The 25,941-nt window shown below is 44.1% G+C and overlaps 1 protein-coding gene across 1 annotated transcript in view; it reads right to left on the reverse strand.

The window, feature by feature from the left end:
• LOC126263306 (glutamate receptor 1-like) overlaps window positions 1-25,941 on the reverse strand; it is a 58,683-nt gene that overhangs the window by 24,053 nt on the left and 8,689 nt on the right. The window contains exon 3 of the mRNA XM_049960394.1: window positions 11,048-11,271. Coding sequence (XP_049816351.1) covers window positions 11,048-11,271 — 224 coding nt within the window. The remainder of the gene's footprint in view (window positions 1-11,047; window positions 11,272-25,941) is intronic.

Here is a 25,941-nt window from a genome sequence, read left to right on the forward strand (position 1 = left end):
TATTTTAGATAGCCATGTGGCTTCAATATAACATTGAGAACGTTGCTAGATGCACTTGTGATGGTATGTAGCTAAGCGTGGCCATGCGTCAGCCACATGTCACGTATGGTCCGTTAGAATCACTAGGGAGAAAGCAGCTTGTGCTATTCTGGAATGGATTTCTGCAGCATCTCCCGGCAATTAGCTCTTCGCTGGACCGCAGGTAGAGGGAGTATTCACACCAGTAACGGTGAACAAAGGGGCGCGCGGCCCACCTTGGAACATATGCGATTTGTAAATAGGTCTTTGCTCCCATCCAGTCGCGTCATCAATGGCGCCTAGGTGATCACGTATTTCGACAGGAATTTCTCGGGTGTTGGGTATGAAACGGATGCCTTCGCCTCATGCATGCGGGACCTGAACAGGTGCCTGTGTGTGGTTTGACAACTGACGGCCGCGTCACTTTGCAGGGGTGTCAGTAGCCTGCTGCGCAGTCTAGTGGACAGGGGGCGGAGGCCGGTGTCTGCGCGTGCCTGTTACATTACTTTGCGTGCTGGTCTGTAGGCTGGGCTATGCGCTATTTGGACAGTTTATGAATGCTGAGCGTGTCAACACATCACTGTGCTGCATTATTTAGGAGCAGTTTGCAGGTACGTACTGAAATTATTTCAGTAAGTTAAGAGTTATTTGCGTGTCTGCAGAGCATTATTTAGGAGTGGTTTAAAGATCTGTGGGCTGTGTGTTGTGACCCTAAGCATGTCAGAGCGTGTGTTTTATATCAGTGTGATAAATATACTCCATCCCTAAAAAAATTGTTCCAAAATAAATAAAGTACACGCCTTCCTCAGTCTCTCCACCAACCCAGCGCAGGCTGAGTCACAGGAGAGATGACAGCACTCTTTGGTGGTAGTACTGTGTACTAGGCCAGTTGGACTATAGATCTCATGGCGGAGACACTATCTGCAAACTAAAGACTTTTGTCCAGCACAGGCAGAGTCCTTTTCCCGCCACTTCCCCTACCCCAGACTGTCATGTTGGATTACATCACAGAATGGACGACATCGCTCTCTGGTGGTGGTACTGTGTATTAGAACTAGACCTCATGGCAAACACAGTTTCCCGCCATCTTGGATAACGATACTCGCATCATGGTGGCCATCTTGGATTACTTCAAAGATGAGAGCACCCTCTGGTGGTGGTACTGTGTACTAGGTCAGCTGGGGTACAGACCCCACAGCGACCACACTGGATGGTGTTAGTGCCTCTAATTGTTTAAATAAAATAGTGCATGCAAAATAACAAAGACTTATGTCTAGCACTGGTCGTGTTCTTTTCCCACAAATCCTTAGGTGGAGGTGGCGGTCGGGTGACTTAGGCTAGTGGAGGTGAGCTATCTTTCCCACCATCTTCTTAGTTTCGTAGAGAAACCCCAATTGACCTATTTCACAGCCAAAATTCAAACTTGGCGCCAGTTCATAAGATGAGGTGGCGGTCGGATGACTTAGGTTAGTGGGGGTTGCCCAATTGAACAATTTCCCCCCCATTTTCTTAGGTTAGTGGAGGTAAGTGTGGTGTGATGCATTATCCTGTTGCCCGCATCTCGTGGTCGTGCGGTAGCGTTCTTGCTTCCCACGCCCGGGTTCCCGGGTTCGATTCCCGGCGGGGTCAGGGATTTTCTCTGCCTCGTGATGGCTGGGTGTTGTGTGATGTCCTTAGGTTAGTTAGGTTTAAGTAGTTCTAAGTTCTAGGGGACTGATGACCATAGATGTTAAGTCCCATAGTGCTCAGAGCCAAGCCATTATCCTGTTGAAATTTGAACTTCCTGCCATTTTTCTGGTGGAGGGGAGGGGATGGGGGTTAGGTTAGTGGAGGTAGCCCAATTGACCTACTTCCCGCCAAAATTCAAATTCCCCCCCCCCCAAATCCGCCATCTTGGATACATCTGGCAACAATGCAGAGTTGTTCAGAACACAGTTTGCCCCAATACTTACATGACCGCAATCTCTCTCTCTTTTATATATATATATATATATATATATATATATATATATATATATATATATATATATCGTTTAGTGCATTCTATGAGAATGTAGGGTCTCTGTAATTTGCTTACATTCTGCAAAGCTGGTATGATTATTCAGACTCAGTTAAAAGTGTATAATCTGCCACTTAACACGACAGATGACACTTGTACAATACCTGTCACAGCACACACTAAGGAAAAACACAGTGCATAACAAGTGATGTGGATTCTGACAGGTCATGTTAAAAATGACTGCCGGCAGTGGTGCAGTGGCAATACACACTTCCAGTCTGGTAGACTGCAACACATGTGTTAACTTTTCAGCGGAGATATCCGAGCAGGTTGCTGTAATATGTCATTGTATGTCATCAGTTATAGGTGGTATGTCCTAGTAGACAGCCTCTTTCGGCTTTCTCCACAGAAAAAAGTCGATTGGTGTCCAAGCCGGGGAGCAGGCAGCCAAGGTACATGTCTTTTTCGTCAAATCCAACGATTTGGAAACAATTCGTGAAGACATGCTGTACTGTTTCGTGCACTATTTGCTGGACAACCATCATATTGGTACCACAGGGTCCAGATCTGCAGAGGAATGTCTTCTAGCATCCATGGAAGACGCTCTGTTAGGAGGCGGTAAAACTTGTGCGCTTTCAGTGTTCTGTCTGTGATAAATGGATCTACGAGCTGATGGTTCACTATCCCACACAACACGTTTACACTCCTTGGAAGCTGATGTTCCACTAGTCGAAGCCAACGGGGATTGTCAACAGACCAAAAGTGCATGTTTTGTCGGTTTATGTCGCCATGATTAGCCATGATTAGTAAATATGGCTTCGTCCTAAACAAGGCATATGGCATATCTAGAGTAACCTGCCTTAATACGCATGTTCAGAAATTAACACGAGTCTCGTAATCATTTGCATGCAGCTGTTGATGAAGAGAGATGTGATAGGGATGGAACCTATGTTGATGGATAATGTGTAGGACGCCTGCCTGACTCATGCCACGTACTCCTGCGATAGTGCGGGAGCTAAGGTACAGAGCAACTGCAACTTCAGTAAGGATATTAACTTCGCCCTCTTTTGTCACCACTTGCTTCGTTCTTTTACGTTGTCTGAGTGTTACATTACCACTTTCACGTAAGTGGTTGAAGAGGATGATAAATAACTGCCGAGATGGTTGACGTCTATTGGGATATCATGACGCATAGACTGCACTAGAACTGCATTATTCTTCCACTCTCCATACACCATGAGCATGTCAGCTTTTCTGCATTGGTAAATGCCAACGTCCACTCGCAACGTACTGCTTAGACTGTCACACACCAACTGTCTAGCGAGGTACAATGCACTGAAGGACCACAAAAGCACAATGTAAGCGAACGTAACAATCGTACCCAGCAGGTACGCAGGTTGAATGGCCCAAATGCCAGTGTGGAACCTTTTCAAACTAGGATATCTCTTGAACGAATCGCACTAGACTCCTGCGGCAAACACCACCGGCATCCTAATTTACCCCACCTTTAGTTTGTTAATGCCAATAGGTATTGTTCCATTTAAAAAATGTATGTTTTCAGAAAAAATACACTTTCTAAGTATTATTACAATCTGTTGATTGGCTAACAATACTACTAATCAATTCTGTGAAAACTGCACATCAATAGCACTTTCCATTTACGCAATATTTGCGGTCCAAGTTTTAGGCAATTCACCCTTTATACAAATACAGGCAAAAATGGTCACAAGTTTGTAAAATGTAAATTTTCACGGCCGGAATTGTCACAATTAATAAAATATTCCGGGCTCTTATGCTGTTGTCTAAGGGATTTCACTTCAAAACCCGACGTTTCGTCCCTATCTGTGGAGGACATTTTCAAGTGACATCGTAGCTTTGTTCAACGTCCGATTCACAGCCTGGTTCGCTGAATCGGACCTTCAACAAAGCTACGATCCCCCTTGAAAATTTGTCGGCAGATGGGGACGAAACGTCGGGCGAGCAAGAGTGTGAATCGGACGATCAACAAAGCTACGATCCACCTTGAAACTGTCCTCCGCAGATTGGGACGAAACGTCAGGCGAGCCAGGGTGTGAATCGGACGTTCAACAAAGCTACGATCCCCCTTGAAACTGTCCTCTGCAGTTGGGGACGAAGCGTCAGGTTTTGAAGTGAAATCCCTTAGACCACGGCATAACAGCCCAGAATATTTTATTAATTGTGGTCACAAGTTTGTCTGACCTATGGAAGACCATACCGGAGGCGCTACGAAAATGAACTCGCAAGCAAATGGTGTGCTTCCTGGTGTTCTGCCGAGATGTTGTTTTCATTTGTAGAAACGCTGAGAGAATTTGCGTTTCATTGAATATCAGTACGTGCCCTGAGAAAACAGAGGAGGTAGCGTCCGGAATCGTACTTGGCTATAGATAGCGGTGCGAGACCAAGAACATGTTACAGGGTGGTTGGACTCCAGGCAGCGAGTACGCCCAACGGCAGAACAGCTGGGTCAGTCGTCGGAATATTGAGCACAAAATGAGAAGAAGAAGAAAATGGAAAGAAGAATTCGGCAGAACACCCAGAAATGCCTCATTAATCAACTGCAATGAGAAAACTTGAGAGATCAGAGATCATGGAAATAGCAGATACACAAAAGACTGCTTGTACACTGCCTGACAAAATAATAATAATAATAATAAGACACCCAGGGGACGAGGTCGGACGTCAGCGTAACTGTGTACATGTACACACCGTTGATCGGTATAATGAGTTGCAGTTCGCTCTGACAGTTAGAACTTCCACCAGAGGGCATTAGTGTTGTTCGTGTTTTGTGTTGTTAACAGGTCTGGTAAGGTAAAGAAGGGACGTGAACAGCTTCAGATGTTGAGTGATCACTGAGGGAAACAGACATGCTGCATACTTATGTAAGTCAGCATTCTCAGCACCTAATTGGACGGCAGGTCGAATCGTGCAATATCCAGATTTGTGCGGCGTTAGGTTGTGACAGTGATCCGAGATTGGATCATGCGGCAATTTGAGGGCAGGCATTTTCGTCGCTAAGGTTCTGGTCGATCACGTCTTATCACAAAAAGGGACGATTGCAATAGTGTCCACCAAGCACATCATAATCCCTTCACATCTTCGCCTGCCGTCCGAGAGCATGTAATGGACTGCCTGCAACATTCTGTGTGATCTCGCACCTTTGGCCAGCGACTAGCAGCAGCCGCACTAGGGAATCACCGTCCGATACGTAGTCTGTTATTAACACTATAACACACACGGCTGCGTTTAGAGTGGCCGCGTGACCGAGAAGCGTGGACTGCTGTTGAATGGCGTCGTACTGTTTTGATCAACGAGTAATGTTTTCGCAATAACCCCTACGACTATCGTTGGCGACTATGGTTGCGACCTGGTAAGATGACCCGTTTGGAAAGTGTTTTGGAGAGGTACAGCAGCGTTTATTCTGGCATCATGGTGTCGTGAACCATCGAGTATAAATTCAGGTTACGGCTGGTAGTGGTTGAAGGAACTCTGATGGCGCAACGGCACGTCACAGACACCCTGCATTCTCATGTAACAGTATCATCGTGCCATTTTTCGACAGGACAATTGTCCGCACATGGCGCGTTTCTCAATAAACCATTTGCGTGCTGTTGAGGTACTCGCGAGGCCAGCAGAATCCCTAGATCGGTCCTCAACAGAACATACGTTGGTTCAGCTGGGACATCAGCTCTGTCCCAGTGCCATTTTCCAGGATACCACGGAAGAGTTATAACTGTCTTGCCACAGGAGAGGACACCACGACTTTATGACATCCTTCCCAACAGAATTAGTGGATGTATTAGGCCAAAGGCGATGCGTCATCATACCGACAACTAACACCCCATTTCTCTGCGCAGGGTGGTGGCAGCTATCCGCTTGCAAATACAGGTGGGTTTGCGTTTTCTTCCTGTATACCCCGTGGCCCAGGGTGCCATCCGCTCTTCTTTTGACCATGACCTCCAGGAATGGTAATTTTCCTTCTGCTTCGGTCTCCATAGTGAATTTGATGTTCGGATGTATTGAGTTCAGGTGTGTAGGGAAGTCTAGGAGCTTGTCCCTTCCATGGGGCGAGATCACGAACGTGTCATCCACATAACGTAGAAAACAAGTAGGTTTCCATTTGGATGACGCGAAAGCTTCCTCCTCGAAGTGCTAAAAACACTGGTGCACAGGGCGCACACCATCTCTGACGCAGAGAGTCTGCCCCAAGAGCTGGAACACCTCAAAACTGTATTCCGGGAAAACGAGTACTCGGAATGGCAGATCAGACGCGCTTTCCGCCCCACCTCTACAGTACAGCGTGTGGAGACGGAAGAAGTCACGGAGAAAGATATAGCCACTGCCTGTATACCGTATACTGGGTCACTATCGGGGAAAATAGGACGATTACTGAGGAAACACCGAGTACGAACTGTCTTTCGTCCACCAAATAAAACGCGATCATTATTGGGAAGTGTCAAAGACGATCTCGGTTTGCGGAAGGCCGGTATATACCAGATTCCGTTCAATGTTGGAAGACTCATATTGGGCAGACAGTGCGCACCATCGAAGATCGTTGCCGAGAATATCAGAGGCACACTCGACTTGGGTACCCCAACAAGTCGGCGGTCGCAGACCACTGTTTGTCCGAAAATCACGAAATTCCAGGGTCCTGGCACAGACATCTAAATACTAGGACAGCGTCGTTAGAGAGGCTATCGAAATTCGTACCAGGGACAGACTCATCATCCGAGAATGCGGCTACAACCTCAGCAGGGCATGGGAACCAGCATTGAGTCTAATTAAAAAGACGCTCAGCAAAGGAAACGAACGGGTGACTTGGGCGTTCGAGGCAATTACACCGACGCCACCACAGACGCCGACGCCGGCCTCTCGACGACGGATGACGCGCGGGCGCGGACCGAGGAGAGAACGCCTCGCGAGGGGAGGGGATTTAAGTCGGCCACCCGCCCTCAGGAGCTCACGCCGTCGTGTTCCAGCGCTTGTTGGTTGCGCAGTGCTTTATTCAGAAATAAAACCCTGCGCACCTAGGGACCGATAGTGAGGGATTTCGCGAGTCATGGTCCCCTTCGCATGGGACAAACCCGCGCTCGTAGAGGCCAAGGCTAGCTTTCCTTCTTCTATGTCCAAATCTCTTCGCTTTCACTGGCGCTATGTCTGCACACGAAACGCACCTCGCTCGTCCGAGGCTACCAAGAAGAAGCAAGAACTCATCGCCAAGAGAGACACTGACCTGCATCAGACAGGCACTTCAACGTCCAGCAATGCCGAGCAGGATCCAAATGAAAGCCTGAAGCTTCTTACTGGCTTAATGCCAACCACTGCCATGTGTTCTACGCCAACAGAAGAACCTCTTGGGCCTGCCAAGAGGAAAAAGATGGACGAGACAACCCCGAACTCGTCAGCTAGCGAAAATGGACACAAGAAGACCCGCCCCATCTCTGATGAGAAGGGATTCATCCCAGCCACTCGGACGGCTCCTGCCCGCAAGATCGCGAGTGCTGATCCGATATCAACAAACAACTCTTTCGCGGCTATGGATGCCGACCAAAACGACACCTTGGCCACCATGGCCCAGGCTACTACAAAAGCACAGAAACCTCCTCCCATCATTACAGAATTCAAGGAGGTGTATAAAATCCTTCTGCAAACTATTAAGGGCCTTCTCAGTAACCCTTTCCACTTCAGAACAGATGGTAAAGATCTCTACAAGCTTCAAACCCTAACTATCGCGGATTTTATGAAAGTCACGGAGGAAATCTCGAAAAGGCAATGGGGATTCTATACCTATTCGTCTGACAAACCCATCGCCTTTGATTGCATGTGGCATGAGGGACTCCTGTATAAACTCCTAGATATAGGGGTCCCCGTGTCACACGCAACACTGCTGAAGAACTATCTCGAAAACCGGACATTTCATGTCCGCACTCAAGATAGTACATCGTCCACCAGACCCATCAAAGCAGGAGTACCTCAGGGCAGTGTACTGGGACCACTGTTACACATCTTGTATACATCTGACCTACCATCGACGGCCAGAACACACCTATCTCTATATGCCGATGACACAGCCATCTACTCTCGAAGTATGAATGCTGCACACCTCCAGGCAAGACTGCAATAAGCATGTAATAAGCTGAGGGAATGGGCGACGAAATGGCGATTGTCTTTCAACGCCACGAAGACGCAGGCAATAGCTATTTGCAGAAGACCTCTTCCGCCTAACATCCAGCCCATTGAGATAAGGGGCACCCCAGTCCCATGGTCAAAAACAACAAAATACCTGGGTGTGACCCTTGACAGGCATTGACATGGCAACCTCAAATAGAAAACATTCGAGAGAAAGCCAGTAGAAGAATGGTACAGCTTTACCCACTACTAAATCCATCGTCAACACTACCACCAAGACTGGGGGTGATATTGTACCTCGCATTGGTGCGACCAATCTTGGACTAAGCCGCTGTTGTGTGGGGCAATGCTGCTCCAGCCCACATAGAACGGCTACAAAGAATTCAGAACCGTGCTCTGAAAAGGGTACTCCACCTGCCATACCGGTTCCCAACGAACGAACTTCATCAACTCGCAGGGGTACCCTATTTGAGGGACCGATTCAGAACCACTGCCAAAGCCTTCTACGAAAGCACACAGTAGTCAGATAACAACCTTGTACGATAACTTGGACACAGGGTGCACTACCTGGCCTCCACCAGATGGCCCGACGACCTACGCGAATAACAAGACTATACATCTTGTGTATATACACTGCTGGAAATTGAAATAAGAACACCGTGAATTCATTGTCCCAGGAAGGGGAAACTTTATTGACACATTCCTGGGGTCAGATACATCACATGATCACACTGACAGAACCACAGGCACATAGACACAGGCAACAGAGCATGCACAATGTCGGCACTAGTACAGTGTATATCCACCTTTCGCAGCAATGCAGGCTGCTATTCTCCCATGGAGACGATCGTAGAGATGCTGGATGTAGTCCTGTGGAACGGCTTGCCATGCCATTTCCACCTGGCGCCTCAGTTGGACCAGCGTTCGTGCTGGACGTGCAGACCGCGTGAGACGACGCTTCATCCAGTCCCAAACATGCTCAATGGGGGACAGATCCGGAGATCTTGCTGGCCAGGGTAGTTGACTTACACCTTCTAGAGCACGTTGGGTGGCACGGGTACATGCGGACGTGCATTGTCCTGTTGGAACAGCAAGTTCCCTTGCCGGTCTAGGAATGGTAGAACGATGGGTTCGATGACGGTTTGGATGTACCGTGCACTATTCAGTGTCCCCTCGACGATCACCAGTGGTGTACGGCCAGTGTAGGAGATCGCTCCCCACACCATGATGCCGGGTGTTGGCCCTGTGTGCCTCGGTCGTATGCAGTCCTGATTGTGGCGCTCACCTGCACGGCGCCAAACACGCATACGACCATCATTGGCACCAAGGCAGAAGCGACTCTCATCGCTGAAGACGACACGTCTCCATTCGTCCCTCCATTCACGCCTGTCGCGACACCACTGGAGGCGGGCTGCACGATGTTGGGGCGTGAGCGGAAGACGGCCTAACGGTGTGCGGGACCGTAGCCCAGCTTCATGGAGACGGTTGCGAATGGTCCTCGCCGATACCCCAGGAGCAACAGTGTCCCTAATTTGCTGGGAAGTGGCGGTGCGGTCCCCTACGGCACTGCGTAGGATCCTACGGTCTTGGCGTGCATCCGTGCGTCGCTGCGGTCCGGTCCCAGGTCGACGGGCACGTGCACCTTCCGCCGACCACTGGCGACAACATCGATGTACTGTGGAGACCTCACGCCCCACGTGTTGAGCAATTCGGCGGTACGTCCACCCGGCCTCCCGCATGCCCACTATACGCCCTCGCTCAAAGTCCGTCAACTGCACATACGGTTCACGTCCACGCTGTCGCGGCATGCTACCAGTGTTAAAGACTGCGATGGAGCTCCGTATGCCACGGCAAATTGGCTGACACTGACGGCGGCGGTGCACAAATGCTGCGCAGCTAGCGCCATTCGACGGCCAACACCGCGGTTCCTGGTGTGTCCGCTGTGCCGTGCGTGTGATCATTGCTTGTACAGCCCTCTCGCAGTGTCCGGAGCAAGTATGGTGGGTCTGACACACCGGTGTCAATGTGTTCTTTTTTCCATTTCCAGGAGTGTATATTTTAAAATCTTTAAAATTAATTTTTTTTTTTTTTATTTTTATTTTTTAGAAATAGAATGCATGTGTGTGCGAATGTGTTCACTGTAATATGTAGAAGTGTGTACAATGTATATATCATGTGAATGTGTGAGCGAATGGGGAAAAAATAAAAAATAAAATAAAACTATAAAAATAAAAAATTTAAAAACAAAAAGCAAAAAAATTAAAAAACAACATTCAGCCAATGTTTTTTTAAATCATTTAAATGCAGAAAAATATAAGACAACCGAAAAGCTATTGTTTTATTGTCAGTTTTTATTATTGAAGGCGTAGCCGCATGGCTTGAACTTCTCTGTTCTGACTGGGCAATCCTAGATGCCCTAATGTATTCCGCAGCGGCTCAGGAGCTCAGTTCGTCAGCGCACCTGACGATGGCGACATGTATGATCGCCGAAATATTGTGCCCGTTGGACACTATGGACCGCCAGTACACCCGTGGACTGTTCGAGCAAGAAATACGCCGGGAGAAACTGAAGAATCACTTTATGTATGTTAGTTGTAAATGAGATGGAAAACACTAACTGTAGACAAAGCGGTAGACAAGTTTACTTCCACATCTCCCTAAGCTGACTTCTCCGACCACAGGCTTCCTCCCTCAAATTGTTCAGTGGAGCCTTCTCTATGTCCTGTTACACTTTTGCACCCTCTTACGGGAACGACCTGTATAACGTTAGGGAAGTGACGTTGGTATTTTTCAAGTAAAAAAAAAAGAGTTTATGTGCTCATCGTAAGTTTCCATGCAGATTTAAGCCACATATCTTCATTTATCCAAAAGTTATGCCCTTACCTTGCATAAGGAATATTCCCATGACCTGCAGGAAATCGCTGTATGTTCCCTTGTCATCTCCTTCTGTCTCGGAAGCTTGTCCAAACTTCCTCTGCATTCTGAGCACCACCCAAGTAGTGACTACTAACGTCATGGTGCACAGCCAGAGGCGACTCTCGAAAGGTCGTAGAAAGTGGTCCCATGTGAACTCTTGCTCATTCGGTTGCTGTATGTACACGTTATACCTGCAGACAAAATAGTAGAAGTGTGGGCTTCGAAGTACATTTTCTAAGCTAATAACACTAGCACAAACAAAGAAGTTGTGTAAATGTGCTTGTGTGATAACGTTCTCGAAGTTCAGGGGTTGATAAGCTAGAAGGACAAAAAGTTAGTTTAATAGTACGCAACTACTGGATTTGAATTCCAGTTTTTTGAACAAAGCAGTTTGGGGAGACATCTCAGTGCAGAAGTGAAACAGGAAACGTTAAACTCGCGCCTATAAGAATACGACTTGCATGCTCTGACACTCCACACCGTTTCCATTCGAAATGATAGCAGTAACAAACCAAGCTTGAAAGGTAATGTGCGTCTCGTAGTGATAAATTAAATTTTGAATGTAATGAGTTCGTTTAAAGGCTTACTGTTACTAAATTCTAGTCTTCTAAATGTCTTTCTTGGTGTTAATGTCGCGATTACTGTTAACTATAACCGATTATCGGCAAACAAAGGCATTACTCGCACTGAGAAACGTCCTTGCTTACAGAATTTATGATCATATTTTCATGAGGGCCCAGATGACAGGTGGAGCGAAACGTGTTTATAAAATATCGTCAAAGACCTTAAAATATGCATCTCATACAAACTCACTGCGCTCCTTTTGTTTAGTTACATAATGTCTTAAAGTATCACATCACTGCATTTTCATGTTTTAGTTTTGATGTAATCTATACAGCTTCACTTTTAAATTTGTCTTGTGGATCTGGGTATGGCCTATGACGGAATTTGTTTTTAAAGGTGCATGTGATTCTTCCAGAAAATAAACTGTTTTCAAATAAAGCATTCGAAAAGTCACTGAAGTCTCCAGTACAATCGAAACGTCGTTCTTCCGTTATTTTATGGCAGTTTTTTTATCTATCTGGACCGCAAAGGAGACCCGGACAGCTAAAAAAGTGTAATTTAGATGATTCGTGAGTCCCAAGTCACAGCTTAAAAAATAATTATTTAGTAGGTCCAATGTATGGCAGGAAATGCGCTGAAAACTAAGTACCAGACGGTGAATCGGATTCGCCACCAAGCCAGAGTATCATTAGGGAGAGGGCGCCAGAGGCAATTAGGCTGCATTCTAGACTCGGGAGAAATCGACCGGGTAAAGCCGACATCGGTATTTTAGTTCTCAATAACCGATTTATTTATTTATACTAATAAGCGGCTAAAAACCGGTATATCAACTTGACATGGCAGTGGGCCAAAATTTTGGTTTTTATATAAAACTTTTTTTAAAAATGAGTAATGTCTTTATCGTAAAATTTCCATTACTTTGAAATATTCGGTTATTGTAGAAAACGGAAAAACAACGCCGACGGTTAGAAACGAGCAACAAGCATATTACAGAAGATTCGATACGGGATTGCTAAGACAACAATGTACCTTTTGTCCTTTTCTGCCAAGAAGAAACGATCTTTTGGTTTTTTTATAGGAAGTAGAGGGTGTACGCAAGGCTTGTCATCTGCAGCCCAAAAATATTTACCGTTGGTATGAACTTCTGTGGCTTTTGAAGTATTGTTACCGTCTTTGAATGACATTGTTTCTGATGAAAGGAGTCGACTCACAGATTCATACATTACAGAACGAATATTTATTAACAGACTGGACAATAAATATTGACCGATGGATGCCTTTATCTGTTTGCAACCTTTGTAAACGGACAACATAACACGAAATCTTCTCCAACCTCAGGTTTCATCTTTTTGCACTGACTATCCGTAAGAGTTGTATGATCCTCGATTTAAACCAGGGCCGTTTCTGCCATTAGGCAAGACTAGGCGGCCGTCCAGGGCGTCAAAATTTTAGGAGCGGTAAAGGGCGGAAAAGTTCATTTCAAATCAAATAGCGACAAAACTGAGCAAATGAGGAGAAAAAATTAAAAAGAGGAAAAATTAAACAGCGACTTGTTTTCAAAAGCGTCTGGAAAAGTTACTCTTTACTTACTTTGGCGCAGGCAAATATATTGCCTCTATCTACCTCAAAACGAAAGCAGCTGCCCAAGCTTACCAGACGGAAGAAACATGACCTTGATTCACCTCTGTCGAGCGCTGGAGTGGAACACGTGCGCTGGCTTGCGATAAATAAATGTAAATGTCGTGGACTAGGGCCTCCCGTCGGGTAGGCCGTTCGCCGTGTGTAAGTTTTTCGATTTGACGCCACTTCGGCGACTTGCGCGTCGGTGGGGATGAAATGATGGTGATTAGGACAACACAACACCCAGCCCCTGAGCGGAGAAAATCTCCGACCCAGCCGGGAATCGAACCCGGGCCCTTAGGATTGACATTCTGTCGTACTGACCACTCAGCTACCGGGGGCGGACGGATTCCGATCATTTTGCTACTTGACACCATACCTCCTTCGGTCAATCTTTTGTTTTTGTCTGTGCAGTCCATTTGCCATGCTTCAGGTGAAAATGAGGATGTCTGATCATCTTAAATTAATGATTAAAGTATTACAGGAGCTTTGCGGTAGCGACTTGGTAGTGGTCGAGGGGACGATATTGGGAAGAAATGGCTCTGAGCACTATGGGACTCAACTGCTGAGGTCATTAGTCCCCTAGAACTTAGAACTAGTTAAACCTAACTAACCTAAGGACATCACAAACATCCATGCCCGAGGCAGGATTCGAACCTGCGACCGTAGCGGTCTTGCGGTTCCAGACTGCAGCGCCTTTAACCGCACGGCCACTTCGGCCGGCGATATTGGGAAGACTGATAGTAGTAAAATAGAGGGGGCGTCATTTTTCAGTTATTGCGTAGGGTGGCAAAACAAGCAACGGCCCTGATTACAACATAATTTATGAGCAGAGCTTCAAAAAATTAGAATCAATAGGAGAATACTGGTGATTTTTTTGGTGGCATTCAGTCCCTCATTACGTATCGAGAAAAGCAGCGAACAGTAGCCTATACGGATTAAGTTTTCTTTTATGTACCTACTTTATTTGATTTTTCGTTCTAGGTACCCTGAAACGTATAATGCAAAAGTCTGAGGGAGTCTCAGGATTTTTCAGTTTTTATTCGGCGTCTACGTTTACTACTAGAAATAATAATAATAATAATAAAACGAAATCTGGCTATTTTAGAAACCGGTCGTTTTGCGCGGTTTTAGCAGGCAGGATGAACTGGGGATGAAAAAAAAACGGTAGAACCGAAAACCTCCTGTTTCAGCAATAACCACCATCCCTACTACATACTACAGCTGCAGCATGCGTCCACGAGAGGCGTTGCAGCCGCACCGAGCACGGCACCTGTCGCCACGAGCTGACTCGACGCCGGTATGCTGGTAAATACTCACGGCCCGGCTCGTACTAATCAGTCTTTTACTATAGTCTGTTTAAAATTACGTGACAATTGACGTCTGTCACTTGCCGCTACGGTGTTGCCACATCGGCCGCCGGCTACCGCTCGGTTATAGCTGACACACAAACAGGAAAATCACTTGACAAAGGCTGTTAAAGTGTAGTGCGAAGCTATTTTGTAAGCTCTGTTGACAGCTTATTTTAAGTGACCAATGATTGAACTGTGACAGGAGACGCGTTTCCAGCTGTACATAGGCGTCACCTTTAAGGTCGGGACACACATGTCCGGACCTGCCGAGACACTTCCGAGTATCGGCCGTCACCCGGACAACGAAATACATCATTAAAACAAATGTAGCGGGCCCCACTTGACCGGGCCGTGCAAGGGGAACGTCAACGGGCCGGGCGGGATTCGCCTTTAAGTTTTCACGTGACGGACACGGCCTGACGGTAGAATTGTCTTGTGAGCTGTGCAACTGCGCAAGACTGTTCTGTGTACAAAACATGGATATGGAACGAGTAATAGAAGAAGTTCGTAAGTTTCCTGTTCTTTACGATCAGGGAAGTGAAAACTACAGGAATATCGAGTACAAAGAGTTTGGAAGACAATTGCTACAGATCTACAAGCCAAAGGTAAGATAAACACTATAAAAGTTTTAATACCTGGAAGATACTTACTTACTTTCTATTTTACAAACAGATGTTTGGTTTATGTCATCGTTATATCGCCAAGGCGACATGTTCTTGCCATTCCACAGTCCATTGTGGAGAATTCAGGAACATTTTTTAGTTGTTCTCGTACAGAAAGTGCAGCATCTGTTGATCTCCCACAAATTCGAGGTAGGTTTCGAATCCCTCAGCAGTTTCCTTTTTATCCATCCTCTGTTCGGGCACCCTATAACCTTCCATTTTTCGAATAAAGTTGTACAGTACACACGCAGCCGTCACAATCATTGTAAAGTTATTGGGATCTCTCTGAAGGATTCTTCTAAATATTCGAAATTTCTGTTGCAATATACCGAATGCATTTTCGGATATTCTTCTTGCCCGACTCAAACGATAGTTAAATATAGCCTTGTCATTTGTTAAGTTCCTGCCAGGATATGGTCGCATCAAGTATGTTTTGAGAGGAAAAGCTTCATCGCCTACAATTACCATTGGAAGTTCAACATCAGTTCCGGGTAGAGTTTTACTCTTTGGAACGCTAAGCTTATTGTTTTCCAATGACTTTCCAAGGTTTGAATTTACTAGAATGCCTCCATCAGATTTTCTTCCGTACGCTCCCATGTCTATTGCAATAAAATTATAACATGGGACAAAAAGAGCAAGAAGCACAATGGAATATTTTTTTTTGTAATCCTAATAGAGACTTCCCGAGTTGTTTGGAGCCTGTATTGTTAAGTGCTTTCCAGCTAAAGATCCAATGCAGTTTGGAAACTGCCATTTTGTCCAAAACTCCTCAGCTATAGCATTCCATTTTTCTTCATTCGGCACAAGCATCAACTCTTCCAACAATAAATCGATAACTGCTCTAGAGATGTATGGACGATAGCTCCAACTGTGGATTTTCCCAACCTGTAGCTGAAGTAAATAGTTTTAAAGGAATCTCCTGTAGCAAGGAACCTGAAAAAAAAACTGATCTGTATAAGATGAGAAATACTGTGTAATCTATAAAATATTTGCAGCATTTTAAACCTTGTAATATAAATATGCGATTTAAAATATTTTTGCTACAGGTGGACTAGAGGAATGAAAAAAAAAATGGGCATCTGTTCGTGACCAACTAAGGAAGACCCTGCAGAAAAGGAAAACTGTTTCAGGACAAGCTGCTGTTCATCAACATGAATATAAGTATGAAGATCTCTTAAAGTTCCTGCTACCTTGCATGGTAGAACGAGAAACAGTTTCCAATGTTTCTTACACGCAAAACAATAATGAGCATAAACAAGAATCAAATACAGATTCCCAAGAGGAGCAGTCTATTGTTGAAAACGAAAAAGAGTCTACACAAGAAGACATTGCAGATGAAGAATGGATCATCAAAATCCAGGGTTGTGAAACAGAGAATTTGATAGATCGCATTGGGCATTCCCAGACGTCCTCAGCTCATTCGTCCGTCGCTTCAAATAAGAACACGTGTATGAAACCACAACTGAAACGAAAATTTCAGCGTGAGGTTAAACCACAAGAATCTGCATCAAGCCAGATCATGGCTTATATTTTGGCAGAAAAAAAGCTGAAAAACAGAGAGAAATACAAAACCCAGTTGATGCTTTTTTGGCTGGTATAGCACCAGCCCTAAAATCGTTGCATCCACTACTTTTTCATCAAGCTAAAAGTAGGATTTTTTCAATTGTACGAGACTTTGAACTGAAGCAACTCATGAATGACGTATTAGTCCACCAATTCACTCCATCATCCTCCAATTCCTCAGCAAAATTTGTTTCAACACCTGTGTGAAAACGAGTCAACATAACCTACACAGCAGCTTTTGGATCTGCAAAGGGATCCCCACAATTCGTATATAAATAACCAAAGCCATCATCCTCCAAGTTCCCCTGCATCTTCATCAACTTCAGAAACTAATTCACTGAATAGTCCTCATTTGTTTATCGTAGGGTAGTAGAAATCTAACTGTATTATTTACTAACTAATGTATTTATCTTTCAATTACTAAAGTAATAAAATAAAAATGCTATCCTTAAAACTCCTTATTTGTTTGTGTTGTGTGTACTTTTCTTTAACCTACCTTAAAAAAACAGCCAGTCGTTCTTTGGGTGAAACTGATACTCTCCAGAAAGTGTCGTTTTTTCTCAGTCTTGGTTCAAGTTTCTTTAAAAGTTCACAGAAGGTGTACTGCGTCATCCTAAAATATTCATAAAACTTAGTCTCATCATCTATGAGATAATAATGTTCGCAACTGTCCCTGTACTGGTCTTGTTTTCTAGGCACTGTGGATCCATAATTTTCTTCTTCTTGTTTGCCTTTGTTCTTTTTCCTCTTCGTCTAAAGCAAGTGCTATAAGTCCTAATTCACTATTACGAAAATTAGTGAACATGTTTTACAGCTTTAACAAACAGAAACACAGATCACCGCGTCCGAGTCACTACAAGGAACAACAAAGACACGGACGTGCCCCGGTCCTGTGTGGCCCCTGCAGGAACGGACCGGAGCACGGCCGTCACTCGTCCGACGCTCGGCCCTGACGCACCGCGGACGTGTGTGTCCCGACCTTATAATTTTATTGCAATAGACATGGGAGCGTACGGAAAAAACTCTGATGGAGGCATTCTAGTACATTCAAAACTTGGAGAGTCATTGGAAAACAATACGTTTAGCGTCCCAAAGAGTAAAGCTTTACCCGGAACTGATGTTGAACTTCCAATGGTAATTGTAGGCGATGAAGCTTTTCCTCTCAAAACATACTTGATGCGACCATATCCTGGCAGGAACTTAACAAATGACAAGGCTATATTTAACTATCGTTTGAGTCGGGCAAGAAGAATATCCGAAAATGCATTCGGTATATTGCAACAGAAATTTCGAATATTTAGAAGAATCCTTCAGAGAGATCCCAATAACTTTACAATGATTGTGACGGCTGCGTGTGTACTGTACAACTTTATTCGAAAAATGGAAGGTTATAGGGTGCCCGAACAGAGGATGGATAAAAAGGAAACTGCTGAGGGATTCGAAACCTACCTCGAATTTGTGGGAGATCAACAGATGCTGCACTTTCTGTACGAGAACAACTAAAAAATGTTCCTGAATTCTCCACAATGGACTGTGGAATGGCAAGAACATGTCGCCTTGGCGATATAACGATGACATAAACCAAACATCTGTTTGTAAAATAGAAAGTAAGTAAGTATCTTCCAGGTATTAAAACTTTTATAGTGTTTATCTTACCTTTGGCTTGTAGATCTGTAGCAATTGTCTTCCAAACTCTTTGTACTCGATATTCCTGTAGTTTTCACTTCCCTGATCGTAAAGAACAGGAAACTTACGAACTTCTTCTATTACTCGTTCCATATCCATGTTTTGTACACAGAACAGTCTTGCGCAGTTGCACAGCTCACAAGACAATTCTACCGTCAGGCCGTGTCCGTCACGTGAAAACTTAAAGGCGAATCCCGCCCGGCCCGTTGACGTTCCCCGTGCACGGCCCGGTCAAGTGGGGCCCGCTACATTTGTTTTAATGATAATGAAAACTTTAGTGCCAGGTTAGGATTCGAATCCATTCACGCGCAATATGAGGAGATGTTGAGGACTCTGCAGTGATAGGAAAGCTGTTGTGATGTGACAAATGACAATAACAATGGTAGTAATAACAAATCAGTAATCAAGTATGTTTACTGCATTACAGACAATTGTTAACGATTAACACAACTAGTAGGAGAAAACACTGCATATTAACCAAACCCCGCGACTCCTCTCCATATCTTCCTATGACACGAGCACGGGATTCTCCTCGCATACAGCTACAGAGCTGTTCCTAGCACAGCTGAGAATTGTCAACATCGTCACAAACATTTGGCAACACTGTGACAGTGCAATCACTTCCGAGTATGGTACTGAATTGACTCGTTAAATTAGTCCGCAGCTCGTGGTCGTGCGGTAGCATTCTCGCTCCCTACACCCGCGTTCCCGGGTTCGATTCCCGGCGGGGTCAGGGATTTTCTCTGCCTCGTGATGACTGGGTGTTGTGTGCTGTCCTTAGGTTAGTTAGGTTTAAGTAGTTCTAAGTTCTACGGGACTGATGACCATAGATGTTAAGTCCCATAGTGCTCAGAGCCATTTGAACCATTTGACTCGCTAAATTCACTTGATATTCCCTTTCCATTTGAATGACTCGTGCTATATAATCCTCATGTACCTCTTCGCTAGCTCTGTGGTAACGTGCTGACCTGTAAAAGAGCCTCTGTTCTGGTTCGCGGCTCCACCCTCGCTAATTGTAACGTTTTTATCCCTTTTGTGAAAGAAGTACAAGCAGTCAGATCAAACATCGATAAGGAAATCGCAAGAAAATACTTTAAGCTCATAGTGCAATGGTGACAAACTTACAATGCTGCACAACAGGTAACGCCTCTTTCCACTGCCGACAAGCCAATTTTGGGTTTCTGGGAATACACAACTTTATTTATGAAACTGCACATTTGCACATGTGTTGAGTATGATACAGCATACCAATTAAACACAGACCCTATCGAAATCTAAGTGAGTAGTATTTTACTAATACATGCCCATAGAGGCACGCTTGTGTACAGATACTCAATTTTTCTTAAAACAGACTTTTGTCGTAAGGTTATCATGGGTAGTTTTATTTCCTTTCTTATAATACAAGGAACAATTTTCGTAAGGTTTCTTTTAGTGTTGTTAAAGCAATAGTAAACATGAGAGAGAAACTAATCATCAACGATATATGCGAATTCTCTGATGTTATCTCTAACTGTCTGACACTGCACATGCAGTTTACTGATTACATACATGTAGAAAACTTGTTCTGAGTTAAAGCTGTCAAACAAGGTTCGAAGAAGAATAAAATGCCACTACCACACGACAGCTAATGTAGAAAATACTTTTATGACGTATTTAGGCACGATACATAATACAAGAGTTTCGAGATGCATCTGCTGCCTGGCCGTCTATTAAACCTGAAAAGAACAAAATGTCACAGAAGTTAGCACTTCTTCCAAATGCGACTATTTTGGGTTGAGAAGTGAAGGGAATTATGTTCAAAGTTCCATTAGATTGATAACTTCAGCAGACAGCAGAACTGCGTTTTAAAAAATGTAGCACTGAATGTACTCAAAATCGCGAGATCTTATACCGGGTGATCAAAAAGTCAGTATAAATTTGAAAACTTAATAAACCACGGAATAATGTAGATAGAGAGGTAAAAATTGACACACATGCTTGGAATGACATGGGGTTTTATTAGAACCAAAAAAAAAGAAAACAAAGTATTGCTAGACGCTTGAAAGATCTCTTACACGCGTCGTTTGGTGATGATCGTGTGCTCAGCCGCCACTTTTGTCATGCTTGGCCTCCCAGGTCCCCAGACCTCAATCTGTGCGATTATTGGCCTTGGGGTTACCTGAAGTCCCAAGTGTATCGCGATCGACCGACATCTCTAGGGATACTGAAAGACAACATCCGACGCCAGTGCCTCACCATAACTCTGGACATGCTTTACAGTGCTGTTCACAACATTATTCCTCGACTACAGCTATTGTTGAGGAATGATGGTGGACATATTGAGCATTTCCTGTAAAGAACATCATCTTTGCCCTGTCTTACTTTGTTATGCTAATTATTGCTATTCTGATGAGATGAAGCGCCATCTGTAGGACATTTTTTGAACGTTTGTATTTTTTGGTTCTAATAAAACACCATGTCAGTCCAAGCATGTGTGTCAATTTGTACCTCTCTATCTGCATTATTCCGTGATTTATTCAGTTTTCGAATTTATACTGACTTTTTGATCACCCGGTATATGGTGCATGACGCTTACCGTTACGCTACTAGCTGACACGTAACTGCAGCAGCTCCAGAAGTCCACAACAGTTCCTCCAGAACTTCCACATTCCACAGTGCTGTGAGATAATGCATATGGCCGGATCTAGACTTCTGAGAGACAAACAGTTACAGCTTTTGGTAAACCTTCCGGGATGTAAGGTCGTGGTCCATGAAACTCTTCAGCTCCTAACGTTTCGTCCAGAGCTGCGCTGGACATCTTCAGAGGGGTGTTTCTCCTCCGGTGAGTCTTGCCGACTGACGGGTCGGACGTCTGAGAGCGACTTATATATCGTAGAAAGTTAGGAGCTGAAGAGTTTCATGGACCACGACCTTACATCCCGGAAGGTTTACCAGAAGATATGTCATCCGGTCGTGAAAGCCTTCATACTATAGTTACAGCTTTTCTTTTGCACTGCACGACGTTTACAACAAACAGATAACGCAATAGAGTAGCGCAAGTGGAAAAGAACACTTCCTATTTAAATTTCTGCTTCCCACACTGTTGGCAGTTCTGTGGAGGTAGCAGTTTCGTGATTTTATTTCAATGATTACAAAATAGAGTCGAATGTATGCACTGGGTATCTGAGACAGATGCACTGGGTAGCCCAGGCAGCTAGTTCATGGCGATTCGGTCAACAAAGTAAATGAATGTTCTGAACATGCTGAAAAACCACTACAGGGAGCCTGTGTGTCAGAATTCTCATCCAATGTGGCGCAACGGCGTTATGCTAGACAAATGAGGATTTGGTGGTCTGTTGTATTGATGATAGTTTCATATACTAATGCTGTGGGTTCAATTCCAACTACTGCCAATGGTTTTTGATAGGAAGGGACAGATTCTATTCTCTTCTGGCTACGTCACGTGAAGAAGGTATAATGGCATTGTGGTCTGAAATTCACATTAAACATGATATTCTTTCTCTACCAAGTAGACATTAGGTTGAGCCACAATAAAGTGGTGACATGTAGAAACTCTATCACCAGTAACCTTTCTTATACTAGTTATTTATTTCTAGTGACGAAACAAACGCTATATATAGTCACAGGACACTTATTCCATCTTTTATTTGAGCTTCTGTATGTCTATAAAATTGGTTCTGAACTTGGAATGCAACTCAGCCCGCCCTTAACGCGGAATTTGATCTCTTCGTGACAATACAGCTCGACTACAACTTGTTGTTTGTTCAAAACTGCAGAGTCCTCAACATCTCCACATATTGCGCGTGAATGGGTTCGAATCCTAACCTGGCACTAAAGTTTTCATTATGTATTATCAAGCTCTAGCATGAGAACGCCTATCTACTGGTGGATAGTAATTTTGATTTTTAATGTATTTTCATTCGTTGTCAACACTAACGATATCTGACTTTCTAGACTCACAGTGAGACACAGAACTATTTGCGAGATCAGTTTAAGTTCAATGATGTTATTCCAATCTGCTGGTGGAGAAAAATTCGGTAGCTGACGTCTCTTTGTGTGTGGTCAACAACCATATGTGTGGGGTTCGATTTCTAGTCAGCACTGAACTCTCTGTCATATTATTTCTAGTTCAGACATGTTCACATGTCGTTGCTAGTGTAACAAAGCCATATTTAACGTTCGTTTTCTGTAGAATATAACAGCGATAGGTGCCGGGTTAGAGTCCTGGGAAGGAAAAAATTAATGTTTCGTCTCGTCATTTCAGTTAAAATATCTAGCTACTGCCGATAAAATCCGATGTGTCACAGTTGATTGTGCTTCGATAACAATCCGATTAGGTTCTGGGTTCGAATCCCTGCCCAACACAAAGCTTTACTTCACGGCATTTCATGAAAGTTACTGGTGAAGAAGCGATATTTAACATCTCTCGTAGTTCGTTAACAGCGACATTAGATGCTCGGTAGGAATTCACATCCGTTAAAAATGTTTACGTTATGTAATTTAAAGTTGATATTTGCTAACTGATACTGTCTAAAATCGAGGTATATCACTCTCTGTATGCCTAGTCAGGAATGACTGTTAGTTGCCATCAGTCACGAAATATTTGCTTAGTCTGCATTACCTGGGTTTGAATCCATATGCAGAACGAGACAGTTCGTTGTATGATTTGAAGTTCATACATATTCTCAACTAGCTGCTGGTGAATAACTTAAATTTTTAATGTCATTTTGTGTTAAATAATAAGTACGGTATGTTACTTTGAAGAGGAAATCAGGACTACGACGAAAATACTACGTGCATTACCTATCTGACGTATTAATGAGAGTGGTAAAATTGCAGGTATGTCATTTGTTGTAATAAATGTGAGCTTACAAGCCTTAAGGACAGTCTTATCTGTGATAAGGTGTTCCCTGATATTTGTAGTATCGTGGTATTACTTTACATCTTGAATTATTGCGATAAAGAGCAGTGTTTCCTGGTGGTGACATGTTGGAACCATTTTCAATAGTCAAACGACTGTGCCAAGGAGCGATTAGAGGACCAGCTAGACAGCTGCGTTATGCGGGGTGGATGCGAATCAGGTGAAATTCAATTCAGGTCGTTCGGATACTTTTAAGCAGGACTGTACCATTGGATTGGCTCCTTGCAGCTGAGGCCTCCTCAATATAAAGTGATGACAAACAATAGCTAGTTCATCCCATTGTGGGGCCGCATCGTAGTCCAAGCTAAATATAGAGATATAGCTTAGCAACTAAACTTGCTAGCAGTCAACCTTGGACGTCAAGTAACTTTTTCATTTAGACGCTTCTACCTCTTGGTTTTGAAAGTCAGGACCAGGTAAATCTAGTTTCATCTGCGATTCCATTCACAGATTGTGATACGTTCGTAAGTAGGCTGTTTATGTTTTCTTATTGGCAACGTTACGTAGCGCTCTGTATGAAAATCACTGGCTGTGCTGTGTGCAGTCTGTGGCTAGTTTGCATTGTTGTCTGCCATTGTAGTGTTGGGCAGCTGGATGTGAACAGCGCGTAGCGTAGCGCAGTTGGAGGTGAGCCGCCAGCAGTGGTGGATGTGGGGAGAGAGATGGCGGAGTTTTGAAATTTGTAAGACTGGATGTCATGAACTGCTATATATATTATGACTATTAAGGTAAATACATTGTTTGTTCTCTATTAAAATCTTTCATTTACTAACTATGCCTATCAGTAGTTAGTGCCTTCCGTAGTTTGAATCTTTTATTTAGCTGGCAGTAGTGGCGCTCGCTGTATTGCAGTACTTCGAGTAACGAAGGTTTTTGTGAGGTAAGTGATTTGTGAAAGGTGTAGGTTAATGTTAGTCAGGGCCATTCTTTTGTATGAATTATTGAAAGTCAGATTGCGTTGCGCTAAAAAAATATTGTGTGTCAGGATAAGCACAGTCTTGTATAATTGTTCAAAGGGGACGTTTCACGTTATGTGTGCGGTTTAAGCAGCTGTTTGAATCTAAAATGAGGTTCCAGGCCCACGCATCCTTAAAGCAGTTGGCAGTGCCTTTTGCCGCGTGCGAGCAAGTTAAAGCTGAACTAGATAAGTTGTAGCGTATGGCAGTTATATCCCCAGTATGATCTAGCCATTGGGCTTTGCCTAGGGTCGTACTTAAGAAACCTAATGGATCTCTTCGAATTTGTAGTGATTTTAAGTCTTACATTAATGCTCAACCAAATGTTGCAATGCATTCACTTCCTACGCCAGAGGAATTATCGGCAAAACTGGGTGGGGGCTATTATTTTTCAAAGACAGATCTTTTTTTCAAAGACAGATCTCACTGAGAACTATTTTTTGTCATTTGGATTCGCAAGTGCTCCCGTGATGTTTCAGAGATACCTTGAGCAACTCATCCAAGGTACCGAAACTGTGTTAATTATTTATATGACTTGCTAATTACTGGGTCCACGAGAAAGCAGGACGTGTGCAACCTACAGATGTTGTATGAGCAGCAAAAAGCCTGTGGTCTGCATTGTAGCTTCGACAAATGTAGTTTCTTTGAGCCGAGTGTCAAGTACTCGGGGCTTACATTAAGTAAAGATGAGAGCACACCAACCAAGGATAATTTGGATGCAGTCACTAACTTACCAGCTCCTAAAGATCTCAATCTCAGAAAGCTTCAGTTGTTTCTCGCTAAAGTAAATTATTGTGGAAAGTTTACTCTCAATGCGGCCCAGATTTTCTACACACTTAATGAACTGCATAAAAGAGTTGTTCGGTTTGCGTGGTCAGAAGTGTGACAGAAGGCTGCCTTGCAACTTAACAAATACCTTAGGTCGGCCGCTTTTTAGTAATCTTCCATCGAAACAAACATTTAACGATTGTCACTGATGCATCAGATTGTGACATCGATGTCATGGTGTCAACAAATAAGCCGCCGGCACAGAACAGCCCGTTACATTTTCATCCAACACATTGAATGTGGCGCACAGGAACTATTCGCAAATTGAGAAAGAAGCTCTGGCTATCAAATACGGCGTCAGGAAGTTTCATGTTTATCTCTGTGGTACTGAGTTTCACCAATCACAAATCCCTCATTTCACTTTTCCATCTCCATTCGAAGCTTCCAAGTAGGATGGCGCAGCAGTTGCAGTGGTGGATGTTGTTCCTAAGAAACTAAACCTATGACATCCATTATTGGCCCCCACACAACACTCCAATCCCGACACATTTTCCCACTTGCTGTGTAGCCCAGACACAGAGCTTGATAGACATGGAGTTCTGTATTTTGCCTTACACGCAAATCAATGATACATCTTAACAAATTTTCGATTACGGCGTCGAAGTAGCAGCAGAAATAGATTGTAATCCATTACTCCACAGGGTGTTGGCTGCTATGTGCCGGGATTGGCCAGAGCATTTGCCTAAGAACACTGACCCGGAATGGCGCA

The sequence above is a fragment of the Schistocerca nitens genome, chromosome 6, assembly GCF_023898315.1.
Source record: "Schistocerca nitens isolate TAMUIC-IGC-003100 chromosome 6, iqSchNite1.1, whole genome shotgun sequence".
NCBI lineage: Eukaryota > Metazoa > Arthropoda > Insecta > Orthoptera > Acrididae > Schistocerca > Schistocerca nitens.